Genomic DNA, 14,255 nt, shown 5'->3' with positions numbered 1-14,255 from the left:
GAGACTGGTTGAATTGCCCACTGCGCATGCTCGGAACGTTCCTCCCTCTCAGTGCGCATGCGCTGCTGCTACTGTTTCCCTGAGGAGAATCCGCTCCCCGCCTTCGCCGCCATTTTGCCCGCGCGCCTCCTCCTTCTTCCTCCCCGGCTTCTTGTCCCTTTTCCTTCCCCGGGAAGCGAGCCACGCCGATGCAGGCGGGGGTGAAGGTCTTCGTGGGCAACGTGCCTGAGGAGACGTCCCAGGTGGAGCTGCGAGACCTCTTCCAGGCGGTGGAGCCCGGCGCGGTGCTCAAAGTGGCCCTCATGAAGCAGTTCGCCTTCGTGCACCTGCGCGACGAGGCCGCCGCCGAGCGGGCCATCTCCAAGCTCAACGGGCAGCTCGTCCACGGGCACCGCGTCGTCGTCGAGCACTCCCGCCCGCGCCCCACACACACCGTCAAGGTCTTCGTCGGAAACGTCTCCGCCGCCTGCACCAGCGGGGAGCTCCGCGCCCTCTTCCAGGAGTACGGCCCCGTCGTCGAGTGCGACATCGTCAAAGGTACCAAGGAAGAAGGGCGCCACCACCACTCAGGCCTTCTCCACACCCTTCCTTCTCTCTTTCCCTTTGTTTTCTGTCTTCCCTCCTCTCTTTCTATTAATAATAATCTTATCTTATATATAAATAAATAAAAATGTAATGTTCGTTTGTGGGATTAACAGATCTGAAAAAACACACACACAGAAAGGGGGAAGGAAGAAGGAGGGAGTAAAGAAAGGGGTAGAGAAGGAAGTAGAGAAGGGAGAGAACGGAATGAAGGAAAGAAAAGAGAGGAGGGAAGGAGAGAAGGAAGTAAAGAAAGAAGGGTAGAGAAGGAAGGAAGGAGGAAGAGGAGGAGGGAAGGAAAGAAAGAAGGATAGAGAAGGAAAGAAAGAAGGGTAGAGAAGGAAGGGGAGAAGGAAGGAAAGAGAAGCATACATAAGAGAAAGAAGGAGGGAGGGAAGGAAACAAAGGATAGAGAAGGAAGGAGGGAAGGGGAGAAGGAAGGAAAGAGAAGCATAGAGAAGGAAGGAGAGAAAGGGAGAGAAGAGAAAGAAGGAAGGAAAGAAAGAAGGATAGAGAAGGAAGGAAGTAGAGAAGGAGGGAGAGAAACAGGGAAGGAGAGAAGGAAAGGTATAGAAGGAAGGAAGGAGAGAAGGAAATAAAAAGTGGAAGGAGAGAAGGAATGAAAGAAAGAGGGAAGGAAGGAAAGAGACGAAGAAGGAGGGAACCAAAGAGCAAAGGAAGACAAAAAAGAAACAGGTAGAGAAGGAAGAAAGAAGAAGGGAAAGAAAAAGAGGGAAGGAAGGAAAGAGGAAGAGAAGGAGGAAGAGAAAGAAAGGAGAGAAAGAATGAGGGCAGGTTGGCCACTGTGGCGGGTACAGCTAGGATATATATATAAATGTAATGTTCGTTTGCGGGATTAACATAACTCAAAAACCACTGGATGAATTGACACCAAATTTGGACAGAAGACACCTAACAACACAATGTGTGTCCTTCACTCACAAAACCACTGAAAAACACAGCAGAAGGGACTTAAAATGCTCCCAAAAGCTAAATGACAATACAGAAAAAGGAAAGAAAGAGGGAGGGAAGGGGAGAAAAAAAGAAAGAAAACAAAGAGGAAGGGAAAGAAAGAAGGAAGAGGAGAAGGAAGCGTGGAAGCAAAGAGAGAAGGAAAGAAGGAAAGAGGTGGAGAAGGAAGAAAGGAGAGAAAGAGGCAGGGAAAGAAAAAGGGGGAAGGAAGGAAAGTTAGAGAAGGAAAGAAAAAAGAAGGAAGGAAGGGGGAAAGATGTAGAGAAAGGGAGGGAGGGAAGGAAAGAGAGAAGGAAGAAAAGAGAGACAGCAGAAGACTGCCCACCAAACCCTTTCAGTATTTTCTCTTGGTCTTGGGAGTTCTATGTGCCAAGTTTGGTTCAATTCCATCGTTGGTGGGGTTCAGAATGTTATTTGATTGTAGGTGAACTATAAATCCCAGCAACTACAACTCCCAAATGACAAAATCAATTTTTTTGAGTGAAGGGCATACATTGGATTGTTAGGTCTTGTGTCCAAATTTGGTGTCAATTCATCCAGTGGTTTATGAGTTCTGTTAATCCCACAAACGAACATTACATTTTTATTTCTATAGATATACAATATATTATATGCACAATTTATTTCGGACATTTCTATCCCCTCCTTCTCACCTCCGAAGAGAGACTCAGGACAACTTGCAGGAGGCAACCATTAGATGCCAAAAACAATACATTAAAACACACAGTTATAATTGACACAATTAAAACAGTTATAGGCATTCAATTAAAACAATTATGTCAGGTCAAAACATAATCCAAATCAGTCCATTGCGGTCCACTAAGACATTCTCTTCCCCCTTATGCCTCCCCCTTTCCTTTCTCTTCCTTCATACATCCCTTGCTTCCTTTTCCTTCTTTTTTTAATTTCCTCCTTCCCTTGACTTCATACAGATGGCACCAAGCAACAGCCAATCCGTTTCATGGCTCTGGACCTGAAAGGAATGGGTTTTTAAAAGTTGGATAATGAAGGGTCTGTGTGCCAAGCTAGGTCCAGATCCATCAAGCTTTTGTAATCTAAACAGACAAGCATACATACATGTTCTGACTTTTATAGATATACAACAGCCAACAGCTTATATTGGAATGACCTGTCTGGCAGATCGGTCCTTGGGGTCTTTCCCAACTTTAGGGTTCTGTGCCTTTTACAGACCCTAACAGATGAGAGAGAGTTGGGCCAAGACTAACAAAGGGAACTTGACCAAGGAGAAATATAAAGCACTACACATAGGCAGGGAAAAATGAAACACAGATGTACAGGATGCGGGGCACACTCTTGACTCTGAATCCCTTTGAGTCACTTAGGGAGCTGGGTATGTTTAGCTTGAGAAGGCTGAGAGAAGGGGGCGTTTAAATGTTTGGAAAAGAATGTCCAATTGAGGAGAGGGCAGACTTATTTTCTGCTGCTCAAGAGACTAGGACACAATAGAACGGTTACTTCCAATTGCAGGAAAAGAGATTCCACCTAAACATTAGAAAGAACCTCCTGGTGGTAAGAGGTGTTTAGCAGTGCCTTGGAGTCTCCTTCTCTGGGGTTTTTGAAGCAGAGGCTGGATGGCCATCTGTCGGAAGAGCTTGGATTGTGTCTTCCTACCTGGCAGAATGGGGTTGGATTAGTTGGCACTTGGGGTCGCTTCCAGATCTAGGATTCTATGTGTTGGACTTTTTAAGGAAAGCTGCCCTCTAACCATCCCTTATGGTCAAATGCGCCCCTTGAGAATCACAGGCAGAATATGGTCCGGTCTCTCGTTGAGCAAAGGCATGGGGTTCTTTCAGAGCAATACCCGCCGAAGCGTACTTGTATCCGTCCGTCCCACAACGCGTCTCCCTTTTTGTATGCACTCGAACAGGTGTGCTTCTTGCATTCATTCTACTGCACCCAATGTGCAGAAAATTCCTTAGTGATGACATTCATCAGAATCTCATTTTTAAAAATTCAACGGACTTGGATATATATCCCTTGTTTCTCAATGGAATGGGAAGTTAGGTACAATCTATATAAATAAAAATGTAATGTTTGTGGGATGAACAACTCAAAAACCACTGGGTGAATGGACACCAAATTTGGACACAAGACACCTATCAGGCCAACGAGTGACCATCACCCTATAACACACACACAAAACCCCAGCGGAACAGACTTAAAACCCCCCAAAATATACCATATATACATATACACATATACTCATATACGTATACACATGCACACATTCATACACACACACACACACACGGACTGGACTGACCTTGAGGGAGCTGGGGGTGGTAACGGCCGACAGGGAGCTCTGGCGTGGGCTGGTCCATGAGGTCACGAAGAGTCGGAGACGACTGAACGAATGAACAACAACAACATATATATATGCACAAACACACAAAAATATACACACATACATATACATACACACATATATACATATACACATGCACACATAATATGCACATGCACATACATATACAAATACATATATACACTCACAGACGCACACACACATATATATATATACAAATGCAAATATATGCACACACATAAACACATATACACAGACTGGGCCACAGCAGTTTGTTTGTGGGGTTAACATAACTCAAAAACCACTGACGAATTGACACTAAATTTGGACAGAAGACACCTTTCAGGCCAACGAGTGACGGTCACCCCATAACACACACACACACAAAACCCCAGCGGAACAGACTTAAAACTCTCCCAAAATATACCATATATACATATACACATATACATATACACATGCGCACATTCATACACACACACACACACGTATATATATACACAAACACACAAAAATATACACATATACACACATATACACATGCACACGTATATACACATGCACATACATATACAAATACACACATACACTCACACTCACACACATATATATACAAATGCAAATATATACAAATATAAACACATATACACAGTCTGGGCCACAGCAATGCGAATTGTAACGTTTGTTTGTGGGATTAACATAACTCAAAAACCACTGGACAGATTGACACCAAATTTGGACAGAAGACATCTCTCAGGCCAAGGAGTGGTCATAAATACACTGAAAAACACAGCAGAAGAGACTTAAAAAGGAAAAAAAACATTACAATGCATGCGCAAAATTGCATATTATACACAAAGACACATATACACAAATATGTACACACACACATATATACTCACACAAAACACATAGACACAGACTGGGCCACAGCAACACGTGGCAGGGGACGGCTAGTGGAATATAATCCAGTGTCGTTGGAGAATCGTTTTCTTTTTTCCACTGTTGGTGTCTCATTAAACCTGGTTATCAGTTGGTCAGTCTGATTTGTATCTAATGCTTTCTTTTTCACAAAAAAATTGCTTCTCATTTCAGAAATTCTAAAGAGGACCGCAAGGAGATAACAGCAAACGACTTAATGATTTGTGGCATCTTTGCTCATTTATTTAATGCGGGTTTATTCATCTGAGCAAAGCCGGATATAAAATTTCCATATTTACTATATGGGAATAAGACCTAGATTTTAAAGGCAAATGTTTTACGATAGCTATGGAATATGTGCAGATATAATTGAATGTATTGTCCTACAACAGGCATGGGCAAACTTGGGCCCTCCAGGTGATTTGGACTTCAACTCCCACAATTCCTAACAGCCTACCGGCTGTTAGGAATTGTGAGAGTTGAAGTCCAAAACACCTGGAGGGCCCAAGTTTGCCCATGCCTGTCCTACAACAACCCAATAATTGAATGAATTAGGAAATTCTTCCAGCTGTAACGTCAACATAGGAGGCCCTTTTTTATTTGAATTGTACAGTTTAAGACCCCTTTCCTCCAAGGTAGTAAATGCCAACTTTACAAAAAATGAAGTTGGGGTGAAACTGGATTCTTTCTCCCTAAGCTCCCCCAGTTAAATGCATCTTGTCGGAACGCGAGCGTCTCAAAATGCCAAATGCACTTGCGCCTTCGTGTGTGCGTATGCGTGTGCGCCATTGCCTGGAAAGGTCTGCATGCCGTTCGATCCCTGAATGAAATGATCACTTGAGCAACGAGTGCTCTCCCGAGTCCGTCATGAATTCCCAGGACCCGGCGTTGCGCCGTTCTGTTAGGAAGCCGCTACCTCCCTACTATATCATTAAGTAGAGCAGGAGGGAGAGGTCCTAGAAACATTTCCCATTGCGTTATATGTTAAGAGTTGATGCGCACCATCTTCTGAATACCATCTTCCATTCCTAAGAGTAACATTTCATTTTTTTCTAGGACTGTTAATTCCACCCGGAACTACACTGTTTAATATGTAGAGGTGTACAGAAGCAAGAAACATCCAAAAAGGGCTCCGTTGAGTGATTTGGAGCTTGGCGGTGACCCTGTGGTCTTCCAAGTGTTAAAATATTACTGATCCTATTACCCACATTTTGTGGTTTTGATGGGACATGGGCTCCACGAGTGTCTTTTAAAAGAATAATGGATATTCCTGATTTGCGAGGGTTTCTCTCCCTCTTCTTTCCCTTTTCAAAACATTCCAGCCTGGGAGGAGAAGCAGAGCAGAAGTAGAAAAGAAAACACACTGTTAAGGGAGGGAAAGATGAGAGAGAATCAGGAATATCCATTATTCTTTTAAAAGTATTTTCCCCTGAAATAGTTGTTAATCTCTTCTACAGATACCGTATATACTCGAGTATAAGCCGACCCGAATATAAACCGAAGCACCTAATTTTACCACAAAAAACTGGGGAAATGGATTGACTCGAATATAAGCCGAGGGTGGGAAATGCAGCAGCTATTGGTAAATTTCAAAATAAAAATAGGTACCAATAAAATTACATATATTGCAAGCAATGACCTCCAGGCTCCACTGTCCAGCTTGACCCCATTATGAGCAGAGGCAAGAAAAGGGCTGAAAAATTCAGCTTATCTTCGAGTATATAGGTACTTATATTGGAAGTAATGCTAGTCCTTGCCCCCATGTGCTTCAGCTTTCTTTACATTGGGCAAAATGGGAATCCCCTGATAATGGGAGAGTCACTTTGAGAAGGTGTTTTCTAAAGGAGAATGTCAGACTTGCAGCTTTGCCGTGTAGTTTGGTTTTTCCATGTGCTTTGGAATAGATCAAATGATAGCATGGAACGTCGAACTCCGTTGCAAAAGCCTTCTAAGCCCTTTGGCCTGGATGCATCTGGTTTTTTTTCTTTTCTTTTATGGTAAACCAAAAAGGCAAAGTATTGTGTGATCGTCGATGAGTCCGATGCATGAGTATTCAAGGTAGATATATAGCACCTTCTTTGCTCTGCTAGGTACCAGAATTATAGCACAACTAACCCATTGTTTGCATTGTCCATCTCTCAAAGAGATGCCTGGTTGGCTGAGTGCTTTCATTGTCAAATCCAAGTAGGAGTGGGTTCCGAGGAGTAAAATGTCATATGTCCCTTATTGATAACCTTCTGTCTACTGCTTTGTCAGACTATGCGTTCGTTCACATGGAGAAGGACGAGGACGCTGCGGCCGCCATTGAACATCTTAATGGAAGGGAAGTCAAAGGAAGACGAATTAATGTCGAACTCTCAAATAAAGCTCATAAAAGGGGCCCGACCGCCGTCGGGGCCCAGCTGGGTCTCGGAGGCGAAAAGCACAAAATACCAACGATAGAGAAACTCCAAGTCCGGAATGAAGGCGTGAGGCCTGGCAATCTGGCTTTCCCAATGGCGGCATCGTCTTATTCCTCACTTGAGTATGATTACCAGCAGCAGCAGCAGCGCCTGGGAAACAGTGGTTTATCCAAATTTGACTCCCAAGACAGTCAGGCCGCTTCCTATTTTGGAAGGGATCGGAGCCCCATTCGGCGCTCCCCCACCAGATCAGGCTACGTGGTCCCCCTGACAGCCCAGTCAGCCGCTTACAGAGACCAGCCTTCCGCCTCCCTGGGAACGGCCTACAGAGACCAGCCCACAGCAGCCCTTGGCATGGCCTACAGGCCCCAGCCAACCACTGGGCAGGCAGCAATGTACAGAGCCCAACCCTCAACCCTGCATGGCAGTGCATATAAGTCCCAGTCCTCTGTTTCTCTGGGAACTTCGGGTGCCCAGTCAGCAGCCTCGGCCCTCTCTGCCTACAATGCCCAGGCAGCTGCCTACAATGCCCAAGCAGCCGCGTCCCAAGTGGCTTCTTATGAGGCGCAGACCATGGCTTCATACACAGCTGCGTATGGAGCACAGGCTGCTGCGACGTATGCGGCTTCCTATGGGGCCCAAGCTGCTGCATTTCCTGCAACGTACGGGGCTCAGTCTGCAGCCAGCCAGGCAGCGTTGTACAGTGCCCATCCTCTCTCGGCCCAGTCCGCTTCATACGGCGTCCAGCCCGCGGTTGGCCATGCCACGGCTTCCTATGGGGCCCAGGCCGCCTCTGCTCTCCCTGCTGCGTATGGGGCCCAGTCTGCTGCGACTCTGGCGGCTGCTTACGGTATGCAGGATGCAGCTGCTGCTTCTTATAAAGCCTCGGTGCCGTCCGCCTACAGAACAACAGTCGAGGCCGCCTACGCTGCGCAGCAGTCCGCTTCCGTTCCCTTGGCAGCGGGTTACAAAGCCCAGCAGGCATACAATGCGCTGGCTCAGACGGCGCAGCAGGTGATGCCCTCTTCAGGAATGCTCCAGTCTGAAGCCGCTGGCCTCCACCCGTTGTATGAACGCACGCGCCTGTCCCCACCACGTGTGAGCCGCGAAGACCTCTACCGGAAGGCAGCTGCGATGATAAATAAGAGGTATGCGGCCGAACTAGGGGGAATGCTTTGCGGGTCCGTCATGCCTTTTCTCTCCTAGGCTGCCTCTCTGCTTCCAGGTTGACTCGAAGGAATCGTCCCCTCTGCAGGTTCTGGGGGTGCCAGGCTTCACACGGGGAGATGTTTGGAAGGAAGGATGGGCTGGATTCGGGTCTCGCCCTTTCCCGGATCATTTCGCTTTCGCTTCAGCTGACCTTTCAAACCTTTTCTGTCCTTCACGCTGTGGGGAGGGGGGCACGTTGGGGATGCACGCGACAAGATTTTCTTTGGATAATTGGGAATCATTGTTTGGACAAGTGGGCTTGGTAGCAAATCCTGAGAATGGGAAATCCTTTTCGTTTTCGGAAATATCATATACCTGACTAGATCCTACCACAGGTATGGGCAAACCCAGGCTCTTTTCTCAGGACTCTTTCCTCAGGCTGTCCTCTCTCGCCATCCTATCCTTCCTTCTTTCTTTCCCTCCCTCCCTTCTTCCCTTCCACCCTTTCATCCTTCCTTCCCTCCCTCTTACTCCTTCCTACCTGCCTTACCTTCCTCACTCCCTCTTTTCTTTTCTCCTCCCTCCCTTCTACCCTTCCTTCCCTCTTTCTCCTCCCTTCCTCCCTCCTTCCCTTCTACCCTTTAATCCTTCCTTCCCTCTTTTCTTCTTCCCCCTCTCATTTTATCCTTCCTTCCCTTTAGTCTTTCCTCTCCACCTCCTTTCATTCCCTTCCTCTCTCCCTCTTGTCTTTTCTCCTCCCTCCCTCCTTCCTTCCCTTCTACCCTTCCTTCCTTCCCCTTAGTCTTTCCTCCCTCCTCCTCCCTTTCTACCCTTTCATCCTTCCCTCTTTCCTTCTCTCTCTCATTTTCTCCTTCCTCCTTTCCCTTTTGTCTTTCCCCCTTTTTTCATTCCCTTCCTCCCTCTTGTCTTTCCTCCTCCCGCCCTCCTTCCTTCCCTTCTACCCTTCCCTCTTTCCCCTTCCTTCCTTCCTTCCTTCCTTCCGCTTTGTCTTTCCTCCTTCCTTCTCTTCTACTCTTTCATCCTTCCTTCCCTCTTTCCTTCTTCTCCCTCTCATTTTCTCCTTCCTTCCTTCCTTCTTTCCTTCCTTTTTGTCTTTTCTCTCCCCCTCCTTCCATTCCCTTCCTTCCTCCCTTCTTTTTTTCCTTTCTCCTTTCTTCTTGGAGGATGTTTAGCTGTTTAGAGAGGGAATATGAGAACCTTCTTTCAAGATTTCAAAGGGTGTCCCATTGAGGAGGAGGGAAAATTGACTTTCTGCTGCTCTAGAGACCAAGGCACAAGGGAGCAATGGGTTCAAATGGCAGGGAAAGAGATTCGACTGAACAGATTAGGAACTTCCTGGAGAGTGGCATAGGCTGTCTCTTGGGAGTGTGGTGGAGTCTCCTCTGGAGACTTTCCTGCAAATGTTGTCTATCAGGAGTGCTTTGATTGTGCCTTCTTGCATGGCAGGGGGTTGGACTGGATGGCCCTTGGGGACCTCTCCCAACTCTAGGATTCTATATCAGGAGTACGCAATACGGGGTCGAATTGAGACACTTTTACTCCCTCCCATCCACCATCCCATCCTGATCAAGGCCAAACCTTTCAGGATCCAAACTTTTCCTGTCTTTCCTTCGCTTTCTGCGTCCGAAAGAGAAGAGAAAGGGGAGCAAAGAGCAGAGAACCCCCAAGATAGAAAGTTTGCCCATACCTGAAGGGAAACTACATTTGCGTGCCTCCTAAATTGGGTTTTATTAGTAAGGGTTGCAATGACTGGCTTTTCCTTGACTATGACATAAGCCTTTCCATTTTAAGCATTTGGTACAATTTCCTAAATGTCAGTCCTGCATTTAGCATATGCTATTTTCAAGCGTCGCCGAAAGGCTGAGAAAGGCGGTATACAAATACAGTAAATAAACAAACAAAGAAATAGGGAGCGTGGGTGAAGAATTGTATTTATTTATTTTATTTTATTTGTTTTTTCTTTATTTATGATGCAATGGGGAATTATTTTTATTTTCTATTTTATTCTATTTATTATTTATTTATGATGCCATGGGGAATTATTTTTTATTTTATTTTATTTAAAATCTTTTTATTGAGTTAGTCTATGAAAAGTTGTAATATTACAACGAAAGCGTGAGGACAAAATTGTAGATAGGAAAGTTAAGGGAAAAAAGGGGGAATTTCTAGAAAGAAGGTATAAAAAGAAGGCAGAGAAAAGAAAAAGGGAAAAAGGGAATTAGAATTAGAGTAAGCTTGAGTCTCTATCCGCCGTCTTAGCGTCTTCCACTGGATTTAGTATTTAGTTGATAGGTGCAAAATTCCATGGGCTTCGTAGGGCTCTGTACAACCGAAAGAGACTACTGTATATACTCGAGTATACGCCGACCCGAATATAAGCCGAGGCACCCAATTTTACCACAAAAAACTGGGAAAACTTACAGAATCGAGTATAAGCCGAGGGCGGGAAATGGAGGAGTTACTGGTAAATTTCAAAATAAAAATAGATATCAATAAAATTACATTAATTGAGGCATCAGTAGGTTAAATGTTTTTGAATATTTACATAAAACATAAAACTTGAATATTTACATAAGATAAGATTGTCCAGCTCTGATTAAATCATTATTCTAATCTTCAGTGTAAATGTGCTTATGTATCCTTCCAATAATAATATAGTAACATAATAATAATAATAATAATAATAATAATAATAATGAAATCCAGCATATATACCTCGTTTGCTGTGTCATACGGTGTTTTTGTGTCAGGATAATAATAATAATAATAATAATAATAATAATAATAATGAAATCCAGCATATATACCTCGTTTGCTGTGTCATACGGTGTTTTTGTGTCAGGATAATAATAATAATAATAATAATAATAATAATAATAATAATAATGAAATCCAGCATATATACCTCGTTTGCTGTGTCATACGGTGTTTTTGTGTCAGGATATTAATAATAATAATAATAATAATAATGTAAAATAATGGAAAGCCCTGAACGGTTTGGGACCCGCCTACCTGCGTGACCACATCTCTGTATACGAACCCACGCGATCCCTTTGATCATCCGAAGAGGCCCTGCTCTTCATCCCACCAGCATCGCAGGCGCGATTGGTGGGGACGAGAGAGAGGGCCTTTTTGGTGGTGGCCCCTCGACTCAGGAACTCACTCCCTAAAGACATCAGATAGGCTCCAACTTTGGCAGTCTTCAGGAGGAACTTGAAAACGTGGTTGTTCCAGTGTGCCTTCCCGGAATAATGATCCCGTGGCACTTTGTCCTCCAAAGCACTTTACATTTCTTTAAATCTGCTCGTATGCCCTTCCACAAACACCAGTATCACCTTCCGTTCATGTCCCAGCATTATTTCCGATTTTAACTTAACATTTGGCCTTCCCACTGTTTTTAATTATGTGTTGTTTTATTGATAATTTTGTTTATCTTATTGTCTATGTGTTTTTAATTGCTTGTATTGTTGTGATTATTGCTTGTATTGTTGTGTTTGGGCTCGGCCTCATGTAAGCCGCACCGAGTCCCTTGGGGAGATGGTAGCGGGGTACAAATAAAGTGTTATTATTATTATTATTATTATTATTATTATTATTATTATTAGATGTCCCAGATTGTTTCAACAGAAAGGAGAAAACCATGAAAATGAACAAAATCTGTCTACCAGTATTAAAAAAAACTCTAAAATTACAACAGCAAAACAACAGAGAGGAAACAATCTGGGACATCTAATCACCTCTCAACGAAAGATTGCCCCAGGCACTGCCAGGCCATCAAATGCTAATCAAGGTGGCCAGTTGAAACATTCACACCTAGCTCCAACAAACAAGAGTCCTTTGTCCCATCCTGGTCATTCCTGGTCATTCCACAGATATATAAACCCCTTTTCCTAGTTCCAACAGACCTCACTAGCTGTGAGTGTGGTAGAGGCTCCTTCTTTGGAGGCTTTTGAAGCCTTCTTTGATGGCTTTTGGCCATCTGTCAGGGGTGCTTTGAATGCGATTAAATGTAATAACAGTGATAACAGTAAAATTATAGGTTCTTGTAGGTTTTTTCGGGCTATATGGCCATGTTCTAGAGGCATTTCTCCTGACGTTTCGCCTGCATCTATGGCAAGCATCCTCAGAGGTAGTGAGGTCTGTTGGAAATAGGAAAATGGGTTTATATATCTGTGGAATGACTGGGGTGGGGCAAAGAGCTCTTCTCTGCTGGAGCTAGGTGTGAATGTTTCAGCTGACCACCTTCATTAGCATTTGAAGGCCTGGCTGAGCCTGGGAAAATGTTCTGTTGAGAGGTGTTAAGATGTGCCTGATTGTTTCCTCTCTGCTGTTTTGCTGTAGTAATTTTAGAGTTTTTTAATACTGGTAGCCAGATTTTGTTCATTTTCATGGTCTCCTCCTTTCTGTTGAAATTATACATGCAGTAACAAAAAATAAAGTAAAATAATACATGTAATAAATACTAATAAAGTAATGTAAATAGAATAACAATTAATATATTAAAATAATTCATGTAATAAAATGATACTAATAACAAAGTAAAATAATAAATAACCTTGACTCGAGTATAAGCCGAGGGGAACTTTATCAGCCTAAAAAGGGGACAGAAAAACTAGGCTTATACTCGAGTATATACAGTAATTTTGACTTTAGCTGTGAAGGACAGATTGTCCTGTGGGTTGCTTTCATAGTTGACGCGCTTCTCTTCTCTGTGGTGGGCGAGAGAGGTCTTCTCCGTCGCATTGGAGCTTTTTGATTTACCAAATGTCTCTTCTCTTAACCAGGTACAGTACCGAACTCTCAGATGACCGCCGTTTAGCTGAACTCTCTGATTTCCGCCATTTAGCGGACTCCCCCCATGCGTACCGCCACTCGCCGACAAAGTCTCATCTGGATTATCGCCGCCTCCCAGAAATGCAATCCGATTATGCCCGTTACGCGGGGGCCTATGGCGATTATTTGCGCAGCGCACAGCTGCAGATGCATGCTAGTTACCAGCGCCGCTTGTAGAGGATTTTACCCCGTCTCCCGCGTCATTCCCTTGGCGTCTGTCGTCTTAACACCATTTGGTTCACCCCAGAAGCTGCGTCTGCAAGGAGCGGTCCTTGCCGTTTGATTTCAGGACACCCTTTCAGTCCCGGGCGCTCACCGCAACTGGCCATTATAACCCATGTATTATTATTATTATTTGTTCTTACTGTCTTTTACTTCCAAGCAAAGGGTACGTCGTTTCCTTTAGTGAGCCATATGCGACCCTCCCTGACAGCTTCCTAGGAAAACCCGTGTAGGTTTCCATCTTTAATTTCATTTCAGCCTCAGGAGCGCACTGTACATTGCTGCACATTCAGCCTTTTTTCAAACCAAAGTCCTAATGGCCGTGGGGAGAACAATATTTCTCCCATTTTTTTCGATCTTGTCTATTTCTTGATTGAAACCTTCGTTTCCATGGTCTTCGAAGGGGTTTATTCTCGTCTGTTTTCCAAATCGGTTCAGTTGCTTTTATGTAACCTCGCCCTTCATTGATTTATACCAATATAGAGTGTGTGAGGAAGCCTACTGTTAGAAGTAAAGCTTAGGTTTCCTTTTTTTCGTATTAATTGTAAATAAAAACAGCTGATTGGAATTTTAGAAAAAAAAATAGTTGTCTGATGGTTTTGGTAGCAATGGTGGTGGTGGTGGTGTGTGTGTGTGTTATTGTCCCTTTCGTTTTTACTTGTGATTGAGACACATTTTTTCCCAATCTTATGACCTTCCGGGCATGTTTGGGTTGCAGCTCTCGTCATCCCATATTTTTGGCTGATAGAAGTTGCTCCCGGACATCTGAAAGAGCTTACTTTGGTGGAGGATAATAATAATACCAATAACAACAACACTTTATTTAT

General features: G+C 44.2%; 1 protein-coding gene across 1 annotated transcript; it reads left to right on the top strand.

The window, feature by feature from the left end:
* LOC132764350 (RNA-binding protein 14-like) lies at positions 1–14,011 on the top strand. Its single transcript, XM_060758312.2, has 3 exons — positions 1–537; positions 7,058–8,351; positions 13,158–14,011. The coding sequence occupies exons 1-3, from the start codon at positions 189–191 to the stop codon at positions 13,381–13,383; spliced, it is 1,869 nt and encodes a 622-aa protein (XP_060614295.2). The 5' UTR covers positions 1–188; the 3' UTR covers positions 13,384–14,011.
* Positions 14,012–14,255: the final 244 nt, after the last annotated feature.

This window comes from Anolis sagrei, chromosome 12 (assembly GCF_037176765.1).
Source record: "Anolis sagrei isolate rAnoSag1 chromosome 12, rAnoSag1.mat, whole genome shotgun sequence".
In the NCBI taxonomy this organism is placed as follows: domain Eukaryota; kingdom Metazoa; phylum Chordata; class Lepidosauria; order Squamata; family Dactyloidae; genus Anolis; species Anolis sagrei.
This window is presented reverse-complemented; position numbering and strand designations above follow the sequence as displayed.